Raw genomic sequence first — 21,876 nt, 5'->3', positions numbered from 1 at the left:
GTGCCAGCTCATGTTTTTTAATCTAAATTACCCATTATGACAACCTAAACCTCCTTGCCATACGAGTCAGAGGATAAACCCACAAGTACACCAGAGAGTACATGTAATATCTGCATAAGTACAATGTAATTGCTAAGTGTTACACAGGATTTGGCTAGTTAAAATGAAGGATATCTTGAGGTGTACTTACATATCTGTAATAAATACAAAGTTGTCGATAGTTCTTACACAGGATTTAGCTATTTAAAGTGAAGTGTAACTTTATAGTTACCTAATGATACATTTCTATATAATTACTCATTACCAATTGAAAATACCTACTAACAAAATAAGAGCTTCTACTTTAGTCAATTTTATTGCAACAGGTAAAAATACCTTATATTTCTTACAAAACAATAAGGATTTTTGTTGTTAGATTAATAATTAGATTAATTACATTAAACAAAGATATATAGGTCTACTCAATAACATAAAAATAACTATTCTAGAGGTGACTCAAATCTGTAGCCTATAATATGGTGAGTAGCCTAGATAGCTAGCTACTTTAGAAAAACATGATTGTTTCTTGTAATGTTAAAAACGGAAGAAAAAGACAATGGAAATCGACAACTCAGTCTCTGTCTTCATCCGTTTCTTTCTTATAAGCATTTTCCCATTCCTGGAGTCTGAGACATTTTGGGAATCTGTGGTAGAGAAGAAGAGTATAAACTATCAAAATAAACTGCCATTAGTCAGCACCTCCACACAAACACATTTTTCTGGGTGCGCCAGCTCATGTTTTTTAATCAGAGAAGAAGAGTATGACAGTTTTCATAGACTCTATACATTACCCCTAGTTATCATCATCATCATGATTTCTATAGTTTAGGCATATAGCTAGCCAGGCCCAGCTAGTTGTTATGTTATCCAGCTAACAATGATAGTGCTTGTGTTGACGCTAGCTAAACGCTAGCTAACTACCTATGCCAAATCGTCCAGCAGAATTCATGTATCCAAAAAAGCTTAACACATAGCATGGAAAATTTACTTTCTCTCTCCTGTGTTGCCATTTTTTTACCTACAACACTTAGTTTCTTTCGCGTCAATCTTTCATGTCTGGATTTTGCACACTGACCTTTTCGACCACATTATTTTCGCACTGTTACATGACGTTAGTGTTAACACGTGGGCACATTCGATGTTGACGTTATTTTGAGCGTGTTGCATGGATGAACAGATCTTGACATGCTGCCTTATTTCCTGGGATAAATAAATAATTGCACCAATGCATCAAGTCCAAAAGTGAGAATGTTCCTCAACAGTGAAACCCTTGCAAGATTACATGATGGAATAAGAGTTTGTCTTATGACCATTTTAAGTGTATTTATAAACCATTATTCAACCAACCTTAATAGAGTGGTTGGTTGTTTAGCGACTAGTGCACAACTATGGAACAAAGTAGACAGGGTTGGCTTAGATGTTGACAACATGTAAGCAATATTTAGTCTCCAATGTTTATTGAAAGCATAAATACATTTGCATAATGAGCACTTGTCTCTCAAATAGATTGTTACAGTTGTTGGTTAGCTAGCTAGTGAATTTTAGCCATATTAGCATTGACATGAAATCAGTTGAAACACCTCGAAACAAGACATGGTATAAAGAACAAGAGAAAACAAGCCACTTATGATCAATGTTCCCTCAAAAGAAAGTTGGATGCGTGCTTGGCCACGCAGCCATGGGTGAACAGGAGGGGGCTGAGCACGCACCCTTGTGGGTCCCCAGTGTTGAGGATCAGCGGAGTGGAGGCAAATTGAAGTGGGTCTAGGGTGGCAGGTAAGATAGAGGTGATATGATCCTTGACTAGTCTCTCAAAGCAGTTCATGATGACAGAGGTGAGTGCTACGGGGCGATAGTCATTAAGTTTAGTTATCTTTGCCTTCTTTGGTACAGGAACAATGGTGGCCATCTTGAACCATGTGGGGACAGCAGACTGGGATAGGGAGAGATTGAATATGCCCGTGAACACACCAGCCAGTTGGTCTGCGCATGCTCTGAGGACGCGGCTAGGGATGCCGTCTGGGCCGGCAGCCTTGCGAGGGTAAACACGTTTAAATGTTTTACTCACTTCGGCCATGGAGAAGGAGAGCCTACAGTCTTTGGTAGTGGGTTGCATTGGTGGCACTGTCTTATTCTCAAAGCTTGCGAAGAATGTGTTTAGCCTGTCCGGAAGCAAGATTTCGGTCTCAGCGACGTGGCTGCTTTTCCTTTTGTAGTCCGGGATTGTCTGTAGTCCCTGCCACATACATCTCGTGTCTGAACGAATTAATTGCGACTCCACTTTATCTCTATACTTACGTTTAGCTTGTTTGATTATCTTGCGGAGTGAATAACTACACTGTTTATATTCTGCCATATTACCAGTCAACTTGCCATGGTTAAATGCGGTGGTTTGCGCTTTCAGTTTCGCACGAATGCTACCAGAAATGTGTCAAGGCTTAGTGATGTTTTCATGGCCGGATTAAAATCCATAGATGGCAGTAACCAGGACTGGCAGCCATTGCTAGGGTACACACAAGTTTAATAGTCAAACTGCCAGGGGTTCCATAACCCTTCTATGGATTACATGTCTATGGCCACAAAGCAACAAGCTGTAGGCTATATTTGGTGCGCATGCTGGCCAAATTGCAGCCTTCCCGACTGTAGGCAACTGGTAATTGACTAAATAAAGGAAACACTTGAGTAAATGAGGTATACAAATAATATGTTATGGTGTGGGGTGAATTTTCCTGGCATGGTTTTGGTCCACTTGTAACAGTGGTGTATATTCATGGATGCCAAGGCTTCCCCCCAAAAATTCCCAAGAAAGAAAATAATTGATCTAGGTGTTTCATAAATTTCCTTCAATTTGCAAAAGGCTGAATGTATCTCACGCTAGAAAACATCCAAGTGAACAAAACAGCGCCCCTCTGTCTCAGTATGTGTAGCCCATCTATCTGATGCTGTCTGGTCAAAAAGAGTATGACATTGTTGCCGCCCATAGCATTGAATGGAAAGAGAAACGGGATACCTAGTCAGTTTAACAACTGAATGCATTCAACTGAAATGTGTCTTCCGCATTTAACCCAACCCCTCTGAATCAGAGAGGTGCGGGGGGCTGCCATAATCAACATCCACGTCTTCTGCGCCCGGGGGGGATCAGTGGGTTAACTGCCTTGCTCAGGGGCAGAACGACAGATTTTTAACTTGTCAGCTCGAGGATTCGATCCAGCAACCTTTGGGTTACTGGCCCAATGCTCTAACCATGCAAGAGCAGCGAGCGAACATTTGGCCTCCTTTGATAAAAAATAAATACTAATAATAGCCAATCAGTCTTCAGTTAAACCGAGTGAGCTCAACTGTGAATGATCCTGATGCACCAAAAAAGTGTAAAGGGAAACCAGTTTGGATTTGGCTTCACACCAATCACTTCACATCAGAAGCCAAACGTCATAAGTAAGTATAATTGTTGCATGTCATTGTGTCGTTGTCCCAAAAAATCAGTCCTAAATTGGCCATGGATGGAGATAGGAATTTGGACTTGTGGTTTTACTTAATTCTTTGTACTGGCCAATGATTATAACAGTGATTCTGATCCAACCATAAATGCATACATTGTTCCCCTGGCCTGAGAGGATTGAAGTTCAACGTGTTGCTAGATGTAGTAGGCTAATATTAACTAGCTGGCCTTGTGCATCCTTGCTGTTATGGATTTCCCTGCCTGTGAGTTTTAAAACTTCATGCAGCTCACTCCACCCATTCCCCCTATAGTGCCAGGATGACTAGGGGCTCATAAACTGTCTCCCCAAACTGCCAGTGACCTCTGCTACCAGGCCACTGATAGGTTGCTAGGGAGGTTGCTAGAGGGGAAGGACACCTGCCACCTGACAGAAATGTTCTCTGGTCTGATGAAACAAAAATAGAACTGTTTGGCCATAATGACCATTGTTATGTTTGGAGGAAAAAAGGGGAGGCTTGTAAACCGGAGAACACCATCCCAACCGTGAAGCATGGGGGTTGGGAGCATCATGTTGTGGGGGTGCTTTGCTGCAGGAGGGACTGGTGCACTTCACAAAATAGATGGCATCATGAGGATGGAAAATTATGTGGATATTTTGAAGCAACATCTCAAGACATCAGTCAGGAGGTTAAAGCTTGGTTGCAAATGGGTCTTCCAAATGGACAATGACCCCAAGCATACTTCCAAAGTTGTGGCAAAATGGCTTAAGGACAACAAAATCAAGGTATTGGAGTGGCCATCACAAAGCCCTGACCTCAATCCCATAGAAACGTTGTGGGCAGAACTGAAAAAGCGTGTGCAAGGAAGGAGGCCTACAAACCCGATTCAGTTACATCAGCTCTGTCAGGAGGAATGGGCCAATATTCATGCAACTTATTGTGGGAAGCTTGTGGAAGGCTACCCAAAACGTTTGACCCAAGTTAAACAATTTATATGCAATGCTACCAAATACTAATTGAGTTTATGTAAACTTCTGACCCACTGGGAATGCCCTGAAAGAAATAAAAGCTGAAATAAATCATTTTTTCTACTATTATTCTGACATTTCACATTCTTAAAATAAAGTGGTGATCCTAACTGACCTAAAACAGGGAATTTTTACATGGATTAAATGTCAGGAATTGTGAAAAATGTAGTTTAAATGTATTTGGCTAAGGTGTATGTAAACTTCCGACTTCAACTGTATGTGTTATACAGTCCTTTGCTTATGTCACCATTTTAGTCAATTATTATTGCTCTAATGCTATTACTGATTGTCTCATGCTGTTTATTAGTATATTAATTAATCTCACTACAGAACCACATCCATCTCATAAGTCCTCTGGAAATAAAGTTATTTAGTGTGTGTAACTCTCTGTGAGGTTGCCTTATTCGTATGACCAGGAAAGGTGTCTGTGAATCACAGACCAGCCTAACTGGAGAGCTGCTCTCTTTCAGTTTCCCATGAAAGGAAGTTTGGCTAGCAAGCAAGCATTTTAGCCAGGAAGCCTAGGACAACAAAAACTAAAAGTGTGTACTGTGTGACAGAGTCATAGGCAGTTTAGGCAACATGAAAGAGGAGGATGGCATTGGTATTTCTCTACAACTACGGTGTCAACATGTAGAAAAAAACATGCAAGCATGAACACACACACACACACACACACACACACACACACACACACACACACACACACACACACACACACACACACACACACACACACACACACACACAGAAATTAGTACCATGGACAGCCACATCTACCATAGACAGACAAATATTTAGCTTACGTTGATTGGACTAAATCGTTTTTTGTATCTTTTAGTTGTCACTGAATTAGACTAAGCGTGAGTGATTGGCTGGAATAGTGGACTTGCGGTAACTCTCCGTGGTTCTAAATCAATAGTTGTTTAGTAGTCTGAAAATGTGGGAAACATTTACTTGTTAGACCATGCTGTAGGTCATGTAAATGTTTGTTACATGCAATATATTTTTGGGATTTCACCAGAACAGATGTTGATCTCTGGTTTTGTAATAAAACCAAGGTGTTGTTAAATTTATTCTGCCACTGTGTCTTCTTATTGTCTCAGCCTTAGGCCTGTATATCACGGTGTCAAGGCATATGAACTAACAGGTTATAGAACAAACAACGCAATGATCACACCACATCGGTTTAAATATGGCTTATTTTTCCTGGCTTGGCTTCCCTGGTGATTTTACCCACACACTGCTACTGAAAACGTCACAGTGCTGTCAACATGCCTCTTCCACGGAATAGTCAGGACTGAGATGTTGTAGATAGTAATGCTAATCTCATTCTCCAGAACAGCGATGATGGCGATAAATAGGCATCACTTTCATCACGTCATATGGGCAAAAGCATTCTCACCCCTACTTCTTAATTTGTGACCAAATCTTTATTTAAAAAAATGTATTTTCTTGTTGAGGTTGGGAGAGGGGGATCACAAGCACAATACACAAATTCATAATTGAATAGTTAGCTCGCATTACAGAGCCAAAAAGTAACAATAAATTGAGTATTTAAAGATAATTAAAAAATAAAATGATCCTCCACCCCTAACCTCCCACCCATCCAACATGTTTCCCTCCAGTGTATATCCATTTTACATATAGGTGGTCTTGGGAATCGAACCCACTACCCTGGCGTTACAAGTGCCATAGTCTACCAACTGGACAGAAATATTCAAACCTTGACTGTGATTTTCAAACAAATTTTAGACTGGACCACTCAGGAACACTCACCACCTCTTAGATAGCCATTCTGGTGTGTCTTTGGCATTACAATTTGTGTAATTGTCCAGCTGAAAAATAAAACTCTATCCCAGGGTTAGGTTTTCAGAAGGCGGGTTGACCTCTACCTTTTTACCTGGGCCTTTCTCCTTTCGATCCTTACAAACTCCCCAGTCCCTTCCACTGACAAGACATTTTACATTTCAGTCATTTAACAGAGGCTCTTACTGTATCTAGAGTGACTTACAGTAGTGAGTGCATACATTTGCATAACTTTTCATCCTGGTCACCCAAAACCACGACCCTTGCGTTGCAAGCACCATGCTCAACCAACTGAGCCACATAACATGGGACCTAGTGCAGTTTCTGCACTGTTGGTTAAGGGCTTGTAAGTAAGCATTTCACAGAAAGTCTACACATGTTGTATTCGGCGCATGTGGCAAATAAAGTTTGATTTGATGATACTGCCACCACAATACTTGAAAATATGCATTCCACTTGAGCAGAGCAGGGCATTTGCCCAACATTCTCCATGGTTTCTCTAGATAGCCATCATACGTGAATAACATGTAATTATTCTACTCTGCATAGTTACGGTTACTGGTACATAATTAATCAGCGGTATTCAAAAACACAGAGCATGTATGTGAGTGTGTGTGTGAGAGAAAGAGAGAGAAAGGGAAAGAGAGAGAAAGAGAGGGAGTGTGTGTGTGTGTGTGTGTGTGTGTGTGTGTGTGTGTGTGTGTGTGTGTGTGTGTGTGTGTGTGTGTGTGTGTGTGTGTGTGTGTGTGTGTGTGTGTGTGTGTGTGTGTGCAAGCACGTATAGTGTGTATGTATAATACGTGTCAAAAGATTGGACACCCCTACTCATTCAAGGGATTTTCTTTATTTTACTTTTTTCTACATTGTAGAATAATAGCGAAGAAATCAAAACTACTGAAATAACACATCATGTAGTTCAAAAAAATGTACAAATCAATATACATTTTAGATTCTTCAAAGTAGGCATCCTTTGCCTTGATGACAGCTTTGTACACTCTTGGCATTCTCTCATCCAGCTTCACCTGGAATGCTTTTCCAACAGTCTTGAAGGAGTACCCACATTGGTTGAGCACTTGTTGTCTGTTTTTCCTTCACTCTGCGGTCCAACTCATGCCAAACCACGCAATTGGGTTGAGGTCGGGTGATTGTGGAGGCCAGGTCATCTGATGCAGCACTCCATCACTCTGCTTATTTGTCAAATCTCCCTTACACACCCTGGAGGTGTGTTGGGACATTGTCCTGTTGAAAACAAATGATAGTAGCACTAAGCACAAACCTGATAGGATGGTGTATCGCTGCAGAATGCTGTGGTAGCCATGCTGGTTAAGTGTGCGTTGAATTCTAAATAAATCACTGACAGTGTCACCAGCAAAGCACCATCACACCTTCTCCTCCATGCTTCACGTGGGAATCATGAGTTTTGATGTCTTCACTATTATTCTACAATGTAGAAAACAGTAAAAATAAAGAAAAACCCTTGAATGAGTAGGTGGGACCAAACTTTTGACTGGTACTGTATATATATTTTTTTATTTAATTTAAATTATTATTATTATTTTACCTTTATTTAACCAGGTAGGCCAGTTGAGAATAAGTTCTCATTTACAACTGCGACCTGGTCAAGATAAAGCAAAGCAGGACGACAAAACACAGAGTTACACATAAACAAACCTACAGTCAATAACACAATAGAAATATCTATGTACAGTGTGTGCAAATGTAGAAGAGTAGGGAGGTAAGGCAGAATAGGCCATGGAGTTCAAATAATTACAATGTAGCCTCAACACTGGAATGAGAGATGTGCAGATGATGTGCAAGTAGAGAATATAGATACTGGGGTGCAAAAGAGCAAGAGGATAAGTAACAATATGGGTATGAGGTTATTGAGTGGGCTATTTACAGATTGGCTGTGTACAGGTACAGTGATTGTTAAGCTGCTCTGACAGCTGATGCTTAAAGTTAGAGAGGGAGATATAAGACTCCAGCTACAGAGATTTTTGCAATTTGTTTCAGTCATTGGCAGCAGAGAACTGGAAGGAAAGGCGGCCAAAGAAAGTGTTGGCTTTGGGGGTGACGAGTGAAATATACCTGCTGGAGCGCATGCTACGGGTGGGTGTTGCTATGGTGACCAGTGAGCTGAGATAAGGCGGGGCTTTACCTAGCATAGACTTATAGATGACCTGGAGCCAGTGGGTTTGGCGACGAATATGTAGTGAAGGCCAGCCAACGAGAGCATACAGGTCGTAGTGGTGGGTAGTATACGGGGCTTTGGTGGCAAAATTAATGGCCCTGTGATAGACTACATCCAATTTGCTGAGTAGAGTGTTGGAGGCTATTTTGTAAATGACATCGCCGAAGTCAAAGATCAATAGGATAGTCAGTTTTACGAGGGTATGTTTGGCAGCATTAATGAAGGAGGCTTTGTTGCGAAATAGGAAGCTGATTCTAGATTTAATGTTGGATTGGAGATGCTTAATGTGAGTCTGGAAGGAGAGTTTACAGTCTAACCAGACACCTAGGTATTTGTAGTTGTCAGAACGATCCAGAGTAGTGATGCTAGTTGGGCGGAAGGGTACGGACAGTGATCGGTTGAAGAGCATGAACTTAGTTTTACTTGCGTTTAAAAGCAGTTTGAGGTCACGGAAGGAGTGTTGTATGGCATTGAAGTTTGTTTGGAGGTTTGTTAGCACAGTGTCCAAAGAAGGGCCGGATGTATACAGAATGGTGTCGTCTGCATAGAGGTGGATCAGAGAATCACCAGCAGCAAGAGCGAAAAGAGTCGGCCCGAGAATTGAACCCTGTGGCACCCCCATAGAGACTGCCAGAGGTCCGGACAACAGGCCCTCCGATTTGACACGCTGAACTCTATCTGAGAAGTAGTTGGTGAACCAGGTGAGGCAGTCATTTGAGAAGCCAAGGCTATTGAGTCTGCCAATAAGAATGCGGTGATTGACAGAGTCGAAAGCCTTAGCCAGGTCGATGAAAACGACTGAACAGTACTGTCTTTTATTGATGGAGGTTATAATATCATTTAGGACCTTGAGCGTGGCTGAGGTTCACCGATTGACCAGCTCGGAAACCAGATTGCATAGTGGAGAAGGTACGGTGGGATTCGAAATGGTCGGTGATCTGTCTGTTAACTTGGCTTTCGAAGATTTTAGAAAGGCAGGGTAGGATGGTAGTAGGTCTATAACAGTTTGGGTCTAGAGTGTCTACCCCTTTGAAGAGGGGGATGACCGCGGAAACTTTCCAATCTTTGGGGATCTCAGACGATATGAAAGAGAGGTTGAATAGGATAGTAATAGGGGTTGAAACAATTTCGGCGGATAATTTTAGAAAGAGAGGGTCCAGATTGTCTAGCCCAGCTGATTTGTAGGGATCCAGCTTTTGCAGCTCTTTCAGAACTTCAGCTGTCTGGATTTTGTCGTGGAAAATCATCTCAGAAATATAACGCTTTATCAGAACTTGTGAAATCAAAACATGCTTTTATTTACAATAGTATAACCATCTCGAATGTCCCACGGAACACACCCACCCAGAGCACTGGTTCCCTCTTTATACCCAAATAGCATATGAGTCCACCCCATATGCAAATAAACATACTTCCCCTAATTCTTCAACATCCTTATCTTTTTAGTTCAGGCTTCCTGCTTGTTCACACATACTAACGCCCATCATCTGCTTTCAGTTAAATTATAATAGTGGTCAGACCCTCTATCTTAGTGTCAACATACTCTGTGTCCTTCCCCTCACCACTAAATCAATGCACTCTTTGTTCTGTCCCCGCTATCCCTAGGGTATCCAATTGCTTATAGGCATATTTCTCTGGTATGTATGTTTTTCTTTAGTGGAATGAATAGACTATAAATCTAGTGTGTCAAAGCGCCTAGTAAGCGCTTTGTCTGGTCAATCTGTCAGCACAATGGAGAATATACAAGGGTCAAAGGGTCAGAGGGCCAGAACGTCCCCCAGTAGACCTCCATCACCACGGTCCCATGACCCATGTCAACATGTGGTTCGTCACTCCAATGCTCAACCATCCTCCATCTCCATATGTTATCCATGTATCTTATGTTACCACCACACCACTACATCTACTGTCCAACAGTGTGATATCTACCCACATATGTCACCTACTCCTACAATTTGGGTGAATGAGAAGCGGGTGGGGGGGTGGGGGGGGGCTTGGGAAAGTTGCTGCAGGCGATGATAATGTTTTTGTGCTGGACAGGGGCAGTCAAGTCTGGGTTGAACCAAGGGCTATGTCTGTTCTTAGTTCTACATTTTTTGAATGGGGCATGGTTATTTAAAACTTCTTGTCAATACGGGGGCGCTGTTTTCACTTTGGAAAAAATCATGCCCAAATGAAACGGCCTCGTACTCTTTTCTAGATCATACAATATGCATATTATTAATAATATTGGATAGAAAAACACTCAGAAGTTTCTAAAACTGTTTGAATTATATCTGTGAGTAAAACAGAACTCATTTTGCAGCAAACTTCCATACAGGAAGTGAAAAATCTGAAAACAAGGCTCTGTTTCAGGGCCTGCCTATTCAACTGGCTTTTATTTATCGATATGCATGCACTTCATACGCCTTCCACTAAATGTCAACAGGCAGTGGAAGGTGGAATGGGGTGTCTAGCTTGATCTGAGGTCGAATGAGAGCTTTTGGAGTGACAGGTCCGGAATTTTTTTTGTCTTCTAAGGCGCGCGGCGGAGCTCGACATTGTCTTGTGAAAGCGTTACGTATACACGGCGAATATCTCCGGCTCTGATTTTATTTGATACATGTGATAATAACATCATAAAGTAGGTTTTTTCAACCGAGTTTTATCAGATTATTCAACGTTTATTGGGACTTTTTGAGTTTTCTGTTCTTTGCGTCAAGAGAGGATGGGAATGTTAGCAACCTTGGCTAGCATTGTGGCGCAAATTCAACTGAAGAAATGGACATTCTAAAACCAAACAACGATTTATTCTGGACCAATAAATAGCTATAAATATGCACATTTTCGAACAAAACATAATTTTATAACATGATGTTATAAGACAGTCATCTGATGAAGTTGTCTAAATGTTAGTGATTAATTTTATATCTTTTGCTGGTTTTTGCGAAAGCTACCTTTGCGGTGAATAAATGCGTTTGTGTGTTTGGCTATTGTGGTAAGCTAATATAATTCTATATTGTGTTTTCGCTGTAAAACACTTAAAAAATCAGAAATATTGGCTGGATTCACAAGATGTTTATCTTTCATTTGCTGTACACCATGTATTTTTCATAAATGTTTTATGTTGAGTATTTATTTATTTCACGTTGCTCTCTGTAATTATTCTGGCTGCTTTGGTACTATTTTTTATGGTAGCTGCAATGTAAAACTATGATTTATACCTCAAATATGCACATTTTAGAACAAAACATAAATGTATTGTATGACATGTTATAAGACTGTCATCTGATGAAGTTGTTTCTTGGTTAGTGACTAATTTTATCTCTATTTTGTCGGTTTTGTGAAAGCTACCTATGCGGTGGAAACATGGTGAAAATATGCAGTTGTGTGTTTGGCTATTGTGGTTAGCTAATAGAAATACATATTGTGTTTTCGCTGTAAAACATTTTAAAAATCGGAAATGATGGCTAGATTCACAAGATGTTTATCTTTCATTTGCTGTATTGGACTTGTGATTTCATGAAAATTATATTATATGATATCCCTGTCCCGTTAGGCTAGGCTATGCTAGTCAGCTTTTTTGATGAGGAGGATCCCGGATCCGGGAGAGAGAAGCGGTAGAGGTTTTAAGATGGAGAGGAAAGCACTTTTAAAGAGCAACCAGGCATCCTCTACTGGTGGGATGAGGTTAATATCCTTCCAGGATACCCTGGCCAGGTCGATTAGAAAGGCCTGCTCGCTGAAGTGTTTTAGGGAGCGTTTGACAGTGATGAGGGGTGGTCGTTTGACCGCGGATCCATTACGCACGCAGGCAATGAGGCAATGATCACTGAGATCCTGGCTGAAGACAGCAGAGGTGTATTTAGAGGGCAAGTTGTTCAGGATGACATCTAAGAGGGTGCCCATGGTTACGGATTTAGGGTAGGTTCCTTGATAATTTGTGTGAGATTGAGGGCATCTATCTTAGATTGTAGGACGGCCGGGGTGTTAAGCATGTCTCAGTTTAGGTCACCTAACAGTACGAACTCTGAAGATAGATGGGGGGCAATCAATTCACATATGATGTCCAGGGCACAGCTGGGGGCTGAAGGGGGTCTATAACAAGCGGCAACGGTGAGAGACTTGGGAGCGGAGCTAGGCGCTGCAGGGCCTGGGTTAACCTCTACATCACCAGAGGAACAGAGGAGGAGTAGGATAAGGGTACGGCTAAAGGCTATAAGAACTGGTCGTCTAGTGCGTTCGGAACAGAGAGTAAAAGGAGCAGATTTCTGGGCACAGAAGAATAGATTCAAGGCATAATGTACAGACAAGGGTATGGTAGGATGTGAATACAGTGGAGGTAAACCTAAGCATTGAGTGACGATCAGAGAGGTTTTGTCTCTAGAGGCGCCATTTAAACCAGGTGAGGTCACCGCATATGTGGGTGTGGAACAAAAGGGCTAGCTAAGGCATACTGAGCAGGGCTGGAGGCTCTACAGTGAAATAAGACAATAATCACTAACCCAAACAGCAATGGACAGGGCATATTAACATTAGGGAGAGGCATGCGTAGCCGAGTGATCGTAGGGTTCAGTGAGTAGCTAGGCGAGAACATTTTCAATTTCAGGTCAATTCTCTCCCAGAAGCTTGAGAGGGATGTTACCTTAATTTGATACCACTGTGCCTTCACTGGAATGCAATTGGACGCTTCCATGAAAAAGTGAGGACTGACATGATAGATGATATCACCAGCACTTACAGAAGAAAAACACAAATTCTTATCATACTCAAAGGTCAGTTCAACAATAAGACAATAACACCTTAGGGTTTCTGAGGTGAGGACTCTGGCGGTTGATGAAATTATCTCTGATAGCTGTTCTTCTGAACTTCAATTAGTATCTAAACACATGTTACATGAGATCTGAATGTTTGGTAGTAGTAATAGTAAATACATCACAGCGCTGTCAACAAAACAGGCCTCTTCCATGTAATAGTCAGGACTGAGATGTGTATATAGAAACAAACGCTAATCTCATTCTCCAGAAAAGCAATGATGGTGATAAATAGGCAGGTTACATACTTTCATCACATGTCATATGGGCAGTCAAAAGCATTTCCCCCACCCCCTACTACTTCCAATGAATAGCCAGGAGGAAGATCTTGATACTAGGATTTTTTTTCTGACCAAATCTTTATAAATGTTTTCATTTCCTCGTTGGTGGGGGCTACATGAACAATACACACATTCATATAATTGAATAGTTAGCTCGCATCACAGAGCCAAAAATTAACAATAAATTCAGTATGTAAAGAGATATATATATATATATTTTTATAAGCTCCCACCCCATTCCCTTAACCCCACCCATCCAACATGTCTCCCTCCAACCTTTTGAGCCTTGGGCCTAAAAGCAAAGAATACACTGAGTATACAAAACATTAAGAATACTGCTCTTTCCATGAGATACACTAGCTAGGTGAATCCAGGTGAAAGCTATATTGATCCCTTATTGATGTCATTTGTTAAATCCACCACAATCAGTGTAGATGAAGGGGAGGAGACAGGTTAAACAATGATTTTTAAGCCGTGAGACATAGGTTGTGTATTTGTGCCATTCAGAGGGTGAATGGGCAAGACAAAAGATTTAGGTGCCTTTGAACTGGGCATGGTAGTAGGTGCCAGGAGCACCGGTTTGTGTCCAGAACTGCAATGCTGCTGGGTTTTTCCCGCTCAACAGTTTCCTGTGTGTATCAACAATGGTCCACCACCCAAAGGACCTCACTCCAGACATCCAGCCAGCATGCCTGTGTAACGCTTTCAACACCTTGTTAGGGGGGCTGCAACTCAATATTAGGAAGATGTTCCTAATGTTTAGTATACTCAGTGTATATATATTTTGTTTGTATGTTTGGGCTTCATTGATTGTTTATTTGAATGTGTTGGGCTGTAGCTGAGATCATTCTTTACAGATCAAGTGTATTTGTCCAGGCTTTGTATCTTAACTAGCTCCATTCATTCTCGCTGTTGATAATTCTAATGTTAGAAGTTCTAATAGTAACTGTATCCACTGGTGAATTGGGAGAGAGTGAGGTGATTGCACTCCAAGAGCCAACATCTTTTTTTTGCAGCAGTGCTGCCTGCCAGCAGTTATCCTCTCTGGTTTATTGAGAGATTCAATGAGCTATGATCATTAAATAACATAGTAAATGTTGTAACTTTGTAACTTTGTCCCAGAAGCATTTATCTGTCCTCCAAATCCATCCATTACGCACAGTTCTCTTATCATCAAATTATTAGGTTGTTGTCATCGGTGCTATTGAAAATCGGATAGCTTCCTTACGTTTCAGTAAACTATTAGCCAACACTTCAACGATTAAATGAAGTGTCATCATGAAAGTTTACTACCTCTTCATTTTATTTGTGATTAAATACATTTTTTCCTGTTATTGTCTACTGTAGTTCAGAACAAGTTTGACCTTTTAATTGAAGGCCTATCACAAACCTATTTTTGTCGACGATTCTGGTATGTTAATTAAAGCCTGTTGTTCGCAGCATAAAACAGCCTATTATTAATGAAGTTCATTCATTTATTGGTGATGGATACTTTAACTGTACGTTTAGGCTACTATTAAAGAGCTCACATAGGCTACTTCTCTTCCAGAGCGGGTGAGATAAATAGTCGTACCAGTAAGAGCGATATAATCAATTCCCTTATGATATCACGTTACCTCCCTACATTGATTCAATGGATGGAAAACCGTTGTTCACCATTTGTGTTGCACACATTTCATTCAACATTTCAATCTAGCTCACAATCAAAGTTGGCTGTGTATTCCCTCCAGCATTAGTGAAGTGTAGGCCTATGACTGTGTAGCCTTGTGACACTGTCCTCCTACTGGACTCTAAGCCAGTCCCAATTTAAATGCAATATACTGTAGTACTATGGCATGGTGGAATCTCGTTATTTTCCTGCAGATGGCAGTATTGAGTCAAGACTCCATCCTGCCATCTGCAGGATTGTAATCAGACCCTGCAGGTGACGCCCAGTGCATTGATGGAATAAACTACCAAAAAGGAATAACCTGTGCCTGTTTACTGTACTAATAAGATATATATAGCAATATATCACATTCAAACTGATCCCAAATCCACATAGTAAATTGCCACTGGTGTTCTAGAGTCCAGGCAAAGTGTGACAAATCACATATTGTTAAATTGCTGAGATACAGTGGGGTAAGCTATCCCCCCTCCTGGACACCTACAGCACCCGATGCCATAGGAAGGCCAAAAAGATCATCAAGACATTAAGCACCCGAACCACTGCCTGTTCACCCCGCGATCATCCAGAAGGCGAGGTCAGTACAGGTGCATCAAAGCTGGGACCGAGAGACTGAAAAAAAGCTTCTATCTCAAGGTCATCAGACTGATAAACGGCCATCACTAGCACATCAGAGGTGGCTGCCTATAGACATAGATTAGGAATCATTGGCCATATAAGGAAATGAAACATTAGCCATTTTAATAAAGTATCTTGCATTACTCATCTCATATGTATAAATTGTACTCTATACTATTCTACGGTATCTTAGTCACTTTAATTGTGTGTAAATATTGCATCACCCATCTCACATGTATATACTGTTTCTATACTATGCCACATTACCGGTCAAAAGTTTTAGAACACCTACCAATTTTTTCTTTATTTTCTTTATTTTTACTATTTTCTACATTGTAGAATAATAGTGAATACATCAAAACTATGAAGTAACACATATGGGATAATGTTGTAACCAAAAAAAGTATTAAACAAATCAGAGAGACATTTTGCATATAGAGTAACTTTTAAATTCCCTTTCCTCTGTATGACTGACCTAATCAACAACTAGTTCACCTGCAGGTAAACATGTCAACAACTAGTCCACCTGCAGGTAAACATGTCAACAACTAGTCCAACTCTCAAATGTTGTGCACAAATTTGTTTACAATTTTTAGTGTATGTCACAACATTCTCATTTATAAAATTTCAAAAATGACCTCTTCAGGGACTCGTTTCAGGATTCCTCAGTGATTCATATATGCATTGTGTGCTCTGAAAGGACTGATCAGCTCGTAAGGACTGATCTAGAAACAACTGTACATAGTTAAATTGCTCTGAAAGGACTGATCAGCTCGTAAGGACTGATCTAGAAACAACTGTACATAGTTAAATTACTCTTTTAGATTTTATAAAATAGCCACACTTTGTCTTAATGACAGCTTTCAACACTCTTGGCATTCTCTCAACCAGCTTCACCTGGAATGCTTTTCCAACAGTTTTGAAGAAGTTCCCACAAATGCTGAGCACTTGTTGGCTGCTTTTCCTTCACTCTGCGGTCCGGCTCATCCCAAACCATCTCAATTTGGTTGAGGTCGGGGGATTGTGGAGGTCAGGTCATCTGATGCAGCACTCCATCACTCTCCTTCTTGGTAAAATAGCCCTTACACAGCATGGAGGTGTGTTGGGTCATTGTCCTGTTGAAAAACAAATAATAGTCCCACTAAGTCCAAACCAGATGGAATGGAGTATCGCTGCAGAATGCTGTGGTAGCCATGCTGATTAAGTGTACCTTGAATTCTAAATAAATCACAGACAGTGTCACCAGCAAAGCACCCCCACACCATAACACCACCTCCTCCATGCTTTTCAGTGGGGAATACACATGCGGAGATCATCCGTTCACCCACACCGCGTCTCACAAAGACATGGTGGTTTGAACTAAAAATCTCCAATTTGGACTCCAGACCAAAGGACAAATTTCCACCGGTCGAATGTCCATTGCTCGTGTTTCTTGGCCCAAGCAAGTCTCTTCTTCTTGTTGGTGTCCTTTAGTAGTGGTTTCTTTGCAGCAATTTCGACCATGAAGGTCAGATTCACACAGTCTCCTCTGAACAATTGATGTTGAGATGTGTCTTTTACTTGAACTCTGTGAAGAAAGGGCTCTGTGTTGTTGTTTGTGTCGCACTGCTTTGCATTATCTTGGCCAGGTCGCAGTTGTAAATGAGAACTTGTTCTCAACTAGCCTACTTGGTTAAATAAAGGTGAAATAAATGAAATAAAAAAGTATTTATTTGGGCTGCAATTTCTGAGAATGGTAACTCTAATGAACTTATCCTCTGCAGCAGAGGTAACTCTGGGTCTTCCATTCCTGTGGCAGTCCTCATGACAGCAAATTTCATCATAGCACTTGATGGTTTTTGCGACTGCACTTGAAGAAACGTTCAAAGTTCTTGAAATGTTCCGTATTGACTGACCTTCATGTCTTAAAATAATGAGGGACTGTCGTTTCTCGTTGCTTTTTTGAGCTGTTCTTGCCATAATATGGACTCGGTCTTTTACCAAATAGGGCTGTCTTCTGTATACCAACCCTACCTTGTCACAACACAACTTATTTGCTCAAATACATTAAGGAAAGAAATTCCACAAATAAACTTTTAACAATGCACACCTGCTAATTGAAATGCATCCCAGGTGACTATCCTATGATGCTGGTTGAGAGAATGCCATGAGTGTGAAAAGCTGTCATCAAGGCAAAGGGTGCCTATTTGAAGAATCTCAAATAAAAATACATTTTTATTTGTTTAACACTTTTTTGGTTACAACATGATTCCATATGTGTTATTTCATGTTTTTTATGTCTTCACAATTATTATATTATATTATATTAATTATTATATTATTATTACTTTTGACCAGTAGTATACATATTACCTCAATTATTTTGACTTACCGGTGCCCCCGCACATTAACTCTGTACCGATACCCCCTGTATGTAGCCCCGTTACTGTTATTTTATTGTTGCTCTTTAATTATTTGTTATTTTTGTATTTCTCTTCAGTTTATTTTAGTAAATACTTTCTTAACACTTATTTTTCTTAAAACTGCATTGTTGGTTAAGGGCTTGTAAGGAAGCATTTCACTGTAAAGTTTACACCGGTTGTATTCGGCACATGTGACAAATAAAAATATTTATTCCACTACTACTTAGGCCTATATATCATGGTTGCAAGGCATATTAACTAACAGGTTATAGAGCAAACAACGCAATTATCATAGGTTATATTATGGCTTTCTTTTTCTGTCTTGTCTTCCCCAGTGATTTTACCCACGCACCGCTACTGGGCACTGATGAATTTGCCTTTCAAACTAGTGTTTTATATATATCAAGTAATCACAATCAAAAAATCTAAAGCTTCAGGGGTATCCTTCGCAAGGAGAACGTGCAGTTTTAGGTTGATTTATTCGAGGTGCTTAAATAGGATGGATATTTCTCTGGGGATTTCTTTAATCGGTCACTCATACAGTCCCCCTTCATGCAAATAGTCCAGCTCAGTATGCACTGTTATTGTGTGTGTATGTGTGTGTGTGTCTGGGTGTTCTGCTGTTGCAATCAACATTTGTTTGCATAATACAAAATGTCTCTAGAGTCTGGAGTCAAATGGCCTATAGGCCTACACACCCCTGGAACTGTATTTGAGCTTTGCTGTATTTTGATGCAAGCAAACGGCCTCATCGCTACAACTCCCGTACGGGCTCGGGAGAGACGAAGGTCGAAAGCCATGCGTCCTCCGAAACACAACCCAACCAAGCTGCACTGCTTCTTAACACAGAGCGCATCCAACTCGGAAGCCAGCCGCACCAATGTGCCGGAGGAAACACCGTACACCTGGCGAACTGGTCAGCGCACACTGCGACCGGCCCGCAACAGGAGTCGCTAGTGCGCGATGAGACAAGGATATCCCTACCGACCAAACCCTCCCTAACCCGGACGACGCTAGGCCAATTGTGCGTCGCCCCATGGACCTCCCGGTCACAGCAGGCTGCAACAGAGCCTGGGCTCGAACCCTAGCCACCTAAATTTATATGGCAATGAATCCTTCAGAACTAACCTGGGCCCAGTTTCCCATTTGAAATGTATGACTTTTTTCTTCTTCTCCGATGTGGGGAAAAAAGGTGCTTGTGCATTGATAAGCACACCAAAGATGGCATTTATGATAAGTAAAAAAATGCATTTCTAAAACTGCACTTCTAAGACTATTTCACACCATAGCCTGCTGAATTTGCAAGATACATTTTCTTTCATTTTGATTTCAGCATTGTCTCAATGAAGTTCGGCATTCGACTAGCCATGTGCGACATGCACTCGCACTTACAACCTGCTAGAGTTAGCAGCAGACGGAGGAGCAATACCCACTGTCGTAGGACGGAAGAAGCCTGATCTGAAATGTGAAGCTAACTGAAGCTGGTTAGCTTTAGAAAACCCTGAGTAAATCTAGCTTGCCTCGTAGGATACCCCTCTGGCTGCTGACCTCTGTAAATGACATGCAGAACATTGCAAATGTGCTTGTGTAGGAGTAGGTCAGTTTTGCATTATCCCCACTAATAGTTACAGTTAGGATTGGGGTAGGGGAAGCTGATCCATAGATCTGTTACTAGTGGAAACTTCACCCTGGAGTGCATGGGTAGAGCAAGTTTGGAATGACAAATGTTTGACTTGCACGGCCAGCAGTATTCCATCTGGTAAACAACCCAAAATACAATCTTTGTAAACAACCACACAGACATTTAATCAGGACTAGCTTTTATATAAAATTAGACCATCAGATCCAGAGTGTTCTGTATAACTACAGTGCCTTCAGAAAGAACTCACACACCTTGACTTTTTACACATTGTTGTTTTACAGCCTGAATTTAAAATGGATTATATTTCAATTTTGTGTTACTGGCCTACACAGACTAACCCCATGATGTCAAAGTGGAATAATGTTTTAAGATTATTTTTTTAAACAAATTAATTACAAATTAAAAGCTGAAATATCTTGAGTCAATAAGTATTCAACCTGTTATGACCAGCTGAAATAGGTTCAGGAGTAGAAATGTGCTTAACAAGTCACATAATACATTGCAAGGACTCACTCTGTGTGCAATAATAGTGTTTAAAATTATTTTTGAATAACTACCTCATCAGTCGAGCACTGAATTTCAAACACAAATTCAACCACAAAGACCAGGGAGGTTTTCCAATGCCTCGCAAAGACGGGCACATATTGGTAGATGGGTAAAAATAAAAGACATTGAATATCCTTTTGAGCATGGTGAAGTTATTAATTACACTTTGGATAGTATGTCAGGGATTTCACCATGAGGCCAATGGTGACAGTTACAAAGTTTAATGGCGGAGATAGGAGGAACTGAGGATGGATCAACAACAGTGTAGTTACTCCACAATACTAAACTAAATGAGTGAAAAGAAGGACGCCTGTACAGAATAAAAAAAATGCATCCTGTTTGCAATAAGGCACTAAAGTAAAATTGCAAAAATAAATTAACGTTATGTCATGAATACAAAGCGTTCTGTTTGGGGCAAATCCAACAACACATCACTGAGTTCCTCTCTTCATATTTTCATGCATGGTGGTGGCTGCATTATGTTATGGGTATGCTTGTCATCATCAAGGACTAAAGTTTTTAAGGATAAAAGAAACATAAGAGCTTAGCACAGGCAAAATCCTAGAGGAAAACCTGGTTCAGTCTGCTTTCCAACAGACACTGGGAGACAAATTCACCTTTCAGCAGGACAATAACCTAAAACACAAGGCCAAATATACACAGGAGTTGCTTATCAAGACGACATTGAATGTTCCCGAGTGGCCTAGTTACAGTTTTGAATTAAATCGTCTTGAAAATCGATGGCAAAATCTAGCAATGATCAACAACCAACTAGACAGAGCTTAAAAAAAGAAGAAAAAAAATAACTTTGTGCAAATATTGTACAATCCAGGTGTGCAAAGCTCTTAAGAGACCTATCCAGAAAGACTCACAGCTGCAATCGCTGCCAAAAGTTCTAACATGTACTGACTCAGGGGTGTGAAAACTTATGTAAATGAAATATTTCATTTCCATTTTCAAACATGTCTAAAAACATGTTTTCACTTTGTCATTTTGATGTATTGTATGTAGATGGGTGAGATTTTTTATTTATTTAATCCATTTTAAATTCAGGCTGTAACATCAAAATGTGGAATAAATCAAGGGGTATGAATAGTTTCTAAAGGCACTGTATAAAAAGTACATACAATGAAGTAAATAAATGAATTACACACACACACAGTTGAAGTCAGAAGTATACATATAGTTAGGTTGGAGTCATTAACTAGTTTTTTAACCACTCTACAAATTTCTTGTTAATAAAACTATAGTTTTGGCAAGTTGGTTAGGACATCTACTTTGTTCATGACACAATAGATTTTTCTAACAATTGTTTAGACAAATTATTTCACTTATCGCACTGTATCACAATTCCAGTGGGTCAGAGGTTGAAATACACTAAGTTGACTGTGTCTTTAAACAGCTTGGAAAATTCCAGATAATT

General features: G+C 40.5%; 1 protein-coding gene across 2 annotated transcripts in view; it reads right to left on the bottom strand.

Moving 5' to 3' along the window:
* Nucleotides 1-469: 469 nt before the first annotated feature.
* LOC129868146 (myelin protein zero-like protein 1) overlaps nucleotides 470-21,876 on the bottom strand; it is a 46,332-nt gene continuing 24,925 nt past the window's right edge. The window contains exon 5 of one of the 2 annotated variants that reach the window (XM_055941837.1): nucleotides 470-683. In XM_055941837.1, the coding sequence (XP_055797812.1) occupies nucleotides 611-683 (73 nt within the window). In that variant the 3' untranslated portion in view covers nucleotides 470-610. Of the gene's footprint in view, nucleotides 684-7,142; nucleotides 7,554-21,876 lie in introns of those variants that run through there. The other variant, XM_055941836.1, reaches the window with a different exon arrangement.

This window comes from Salvelinus fontinalis, chromosome 13 (assembly GCF_029448725.1).
Source record: "Salvelinus fontinalis isolate EN_2023a chromosome 13, ASM2944872v1, whole genome shotgun sequence".
NCBI lineage: Eukaryota > Metazoa > Chordata > Actinopteri > Salmoniformes > Salmonidae > Salvelinus > Salvelinus fontinalis.
Note: the sequence above shows the minus strand (reverse complement) of the source record. Positions and strands in the feature narration are given on the sequence as shown.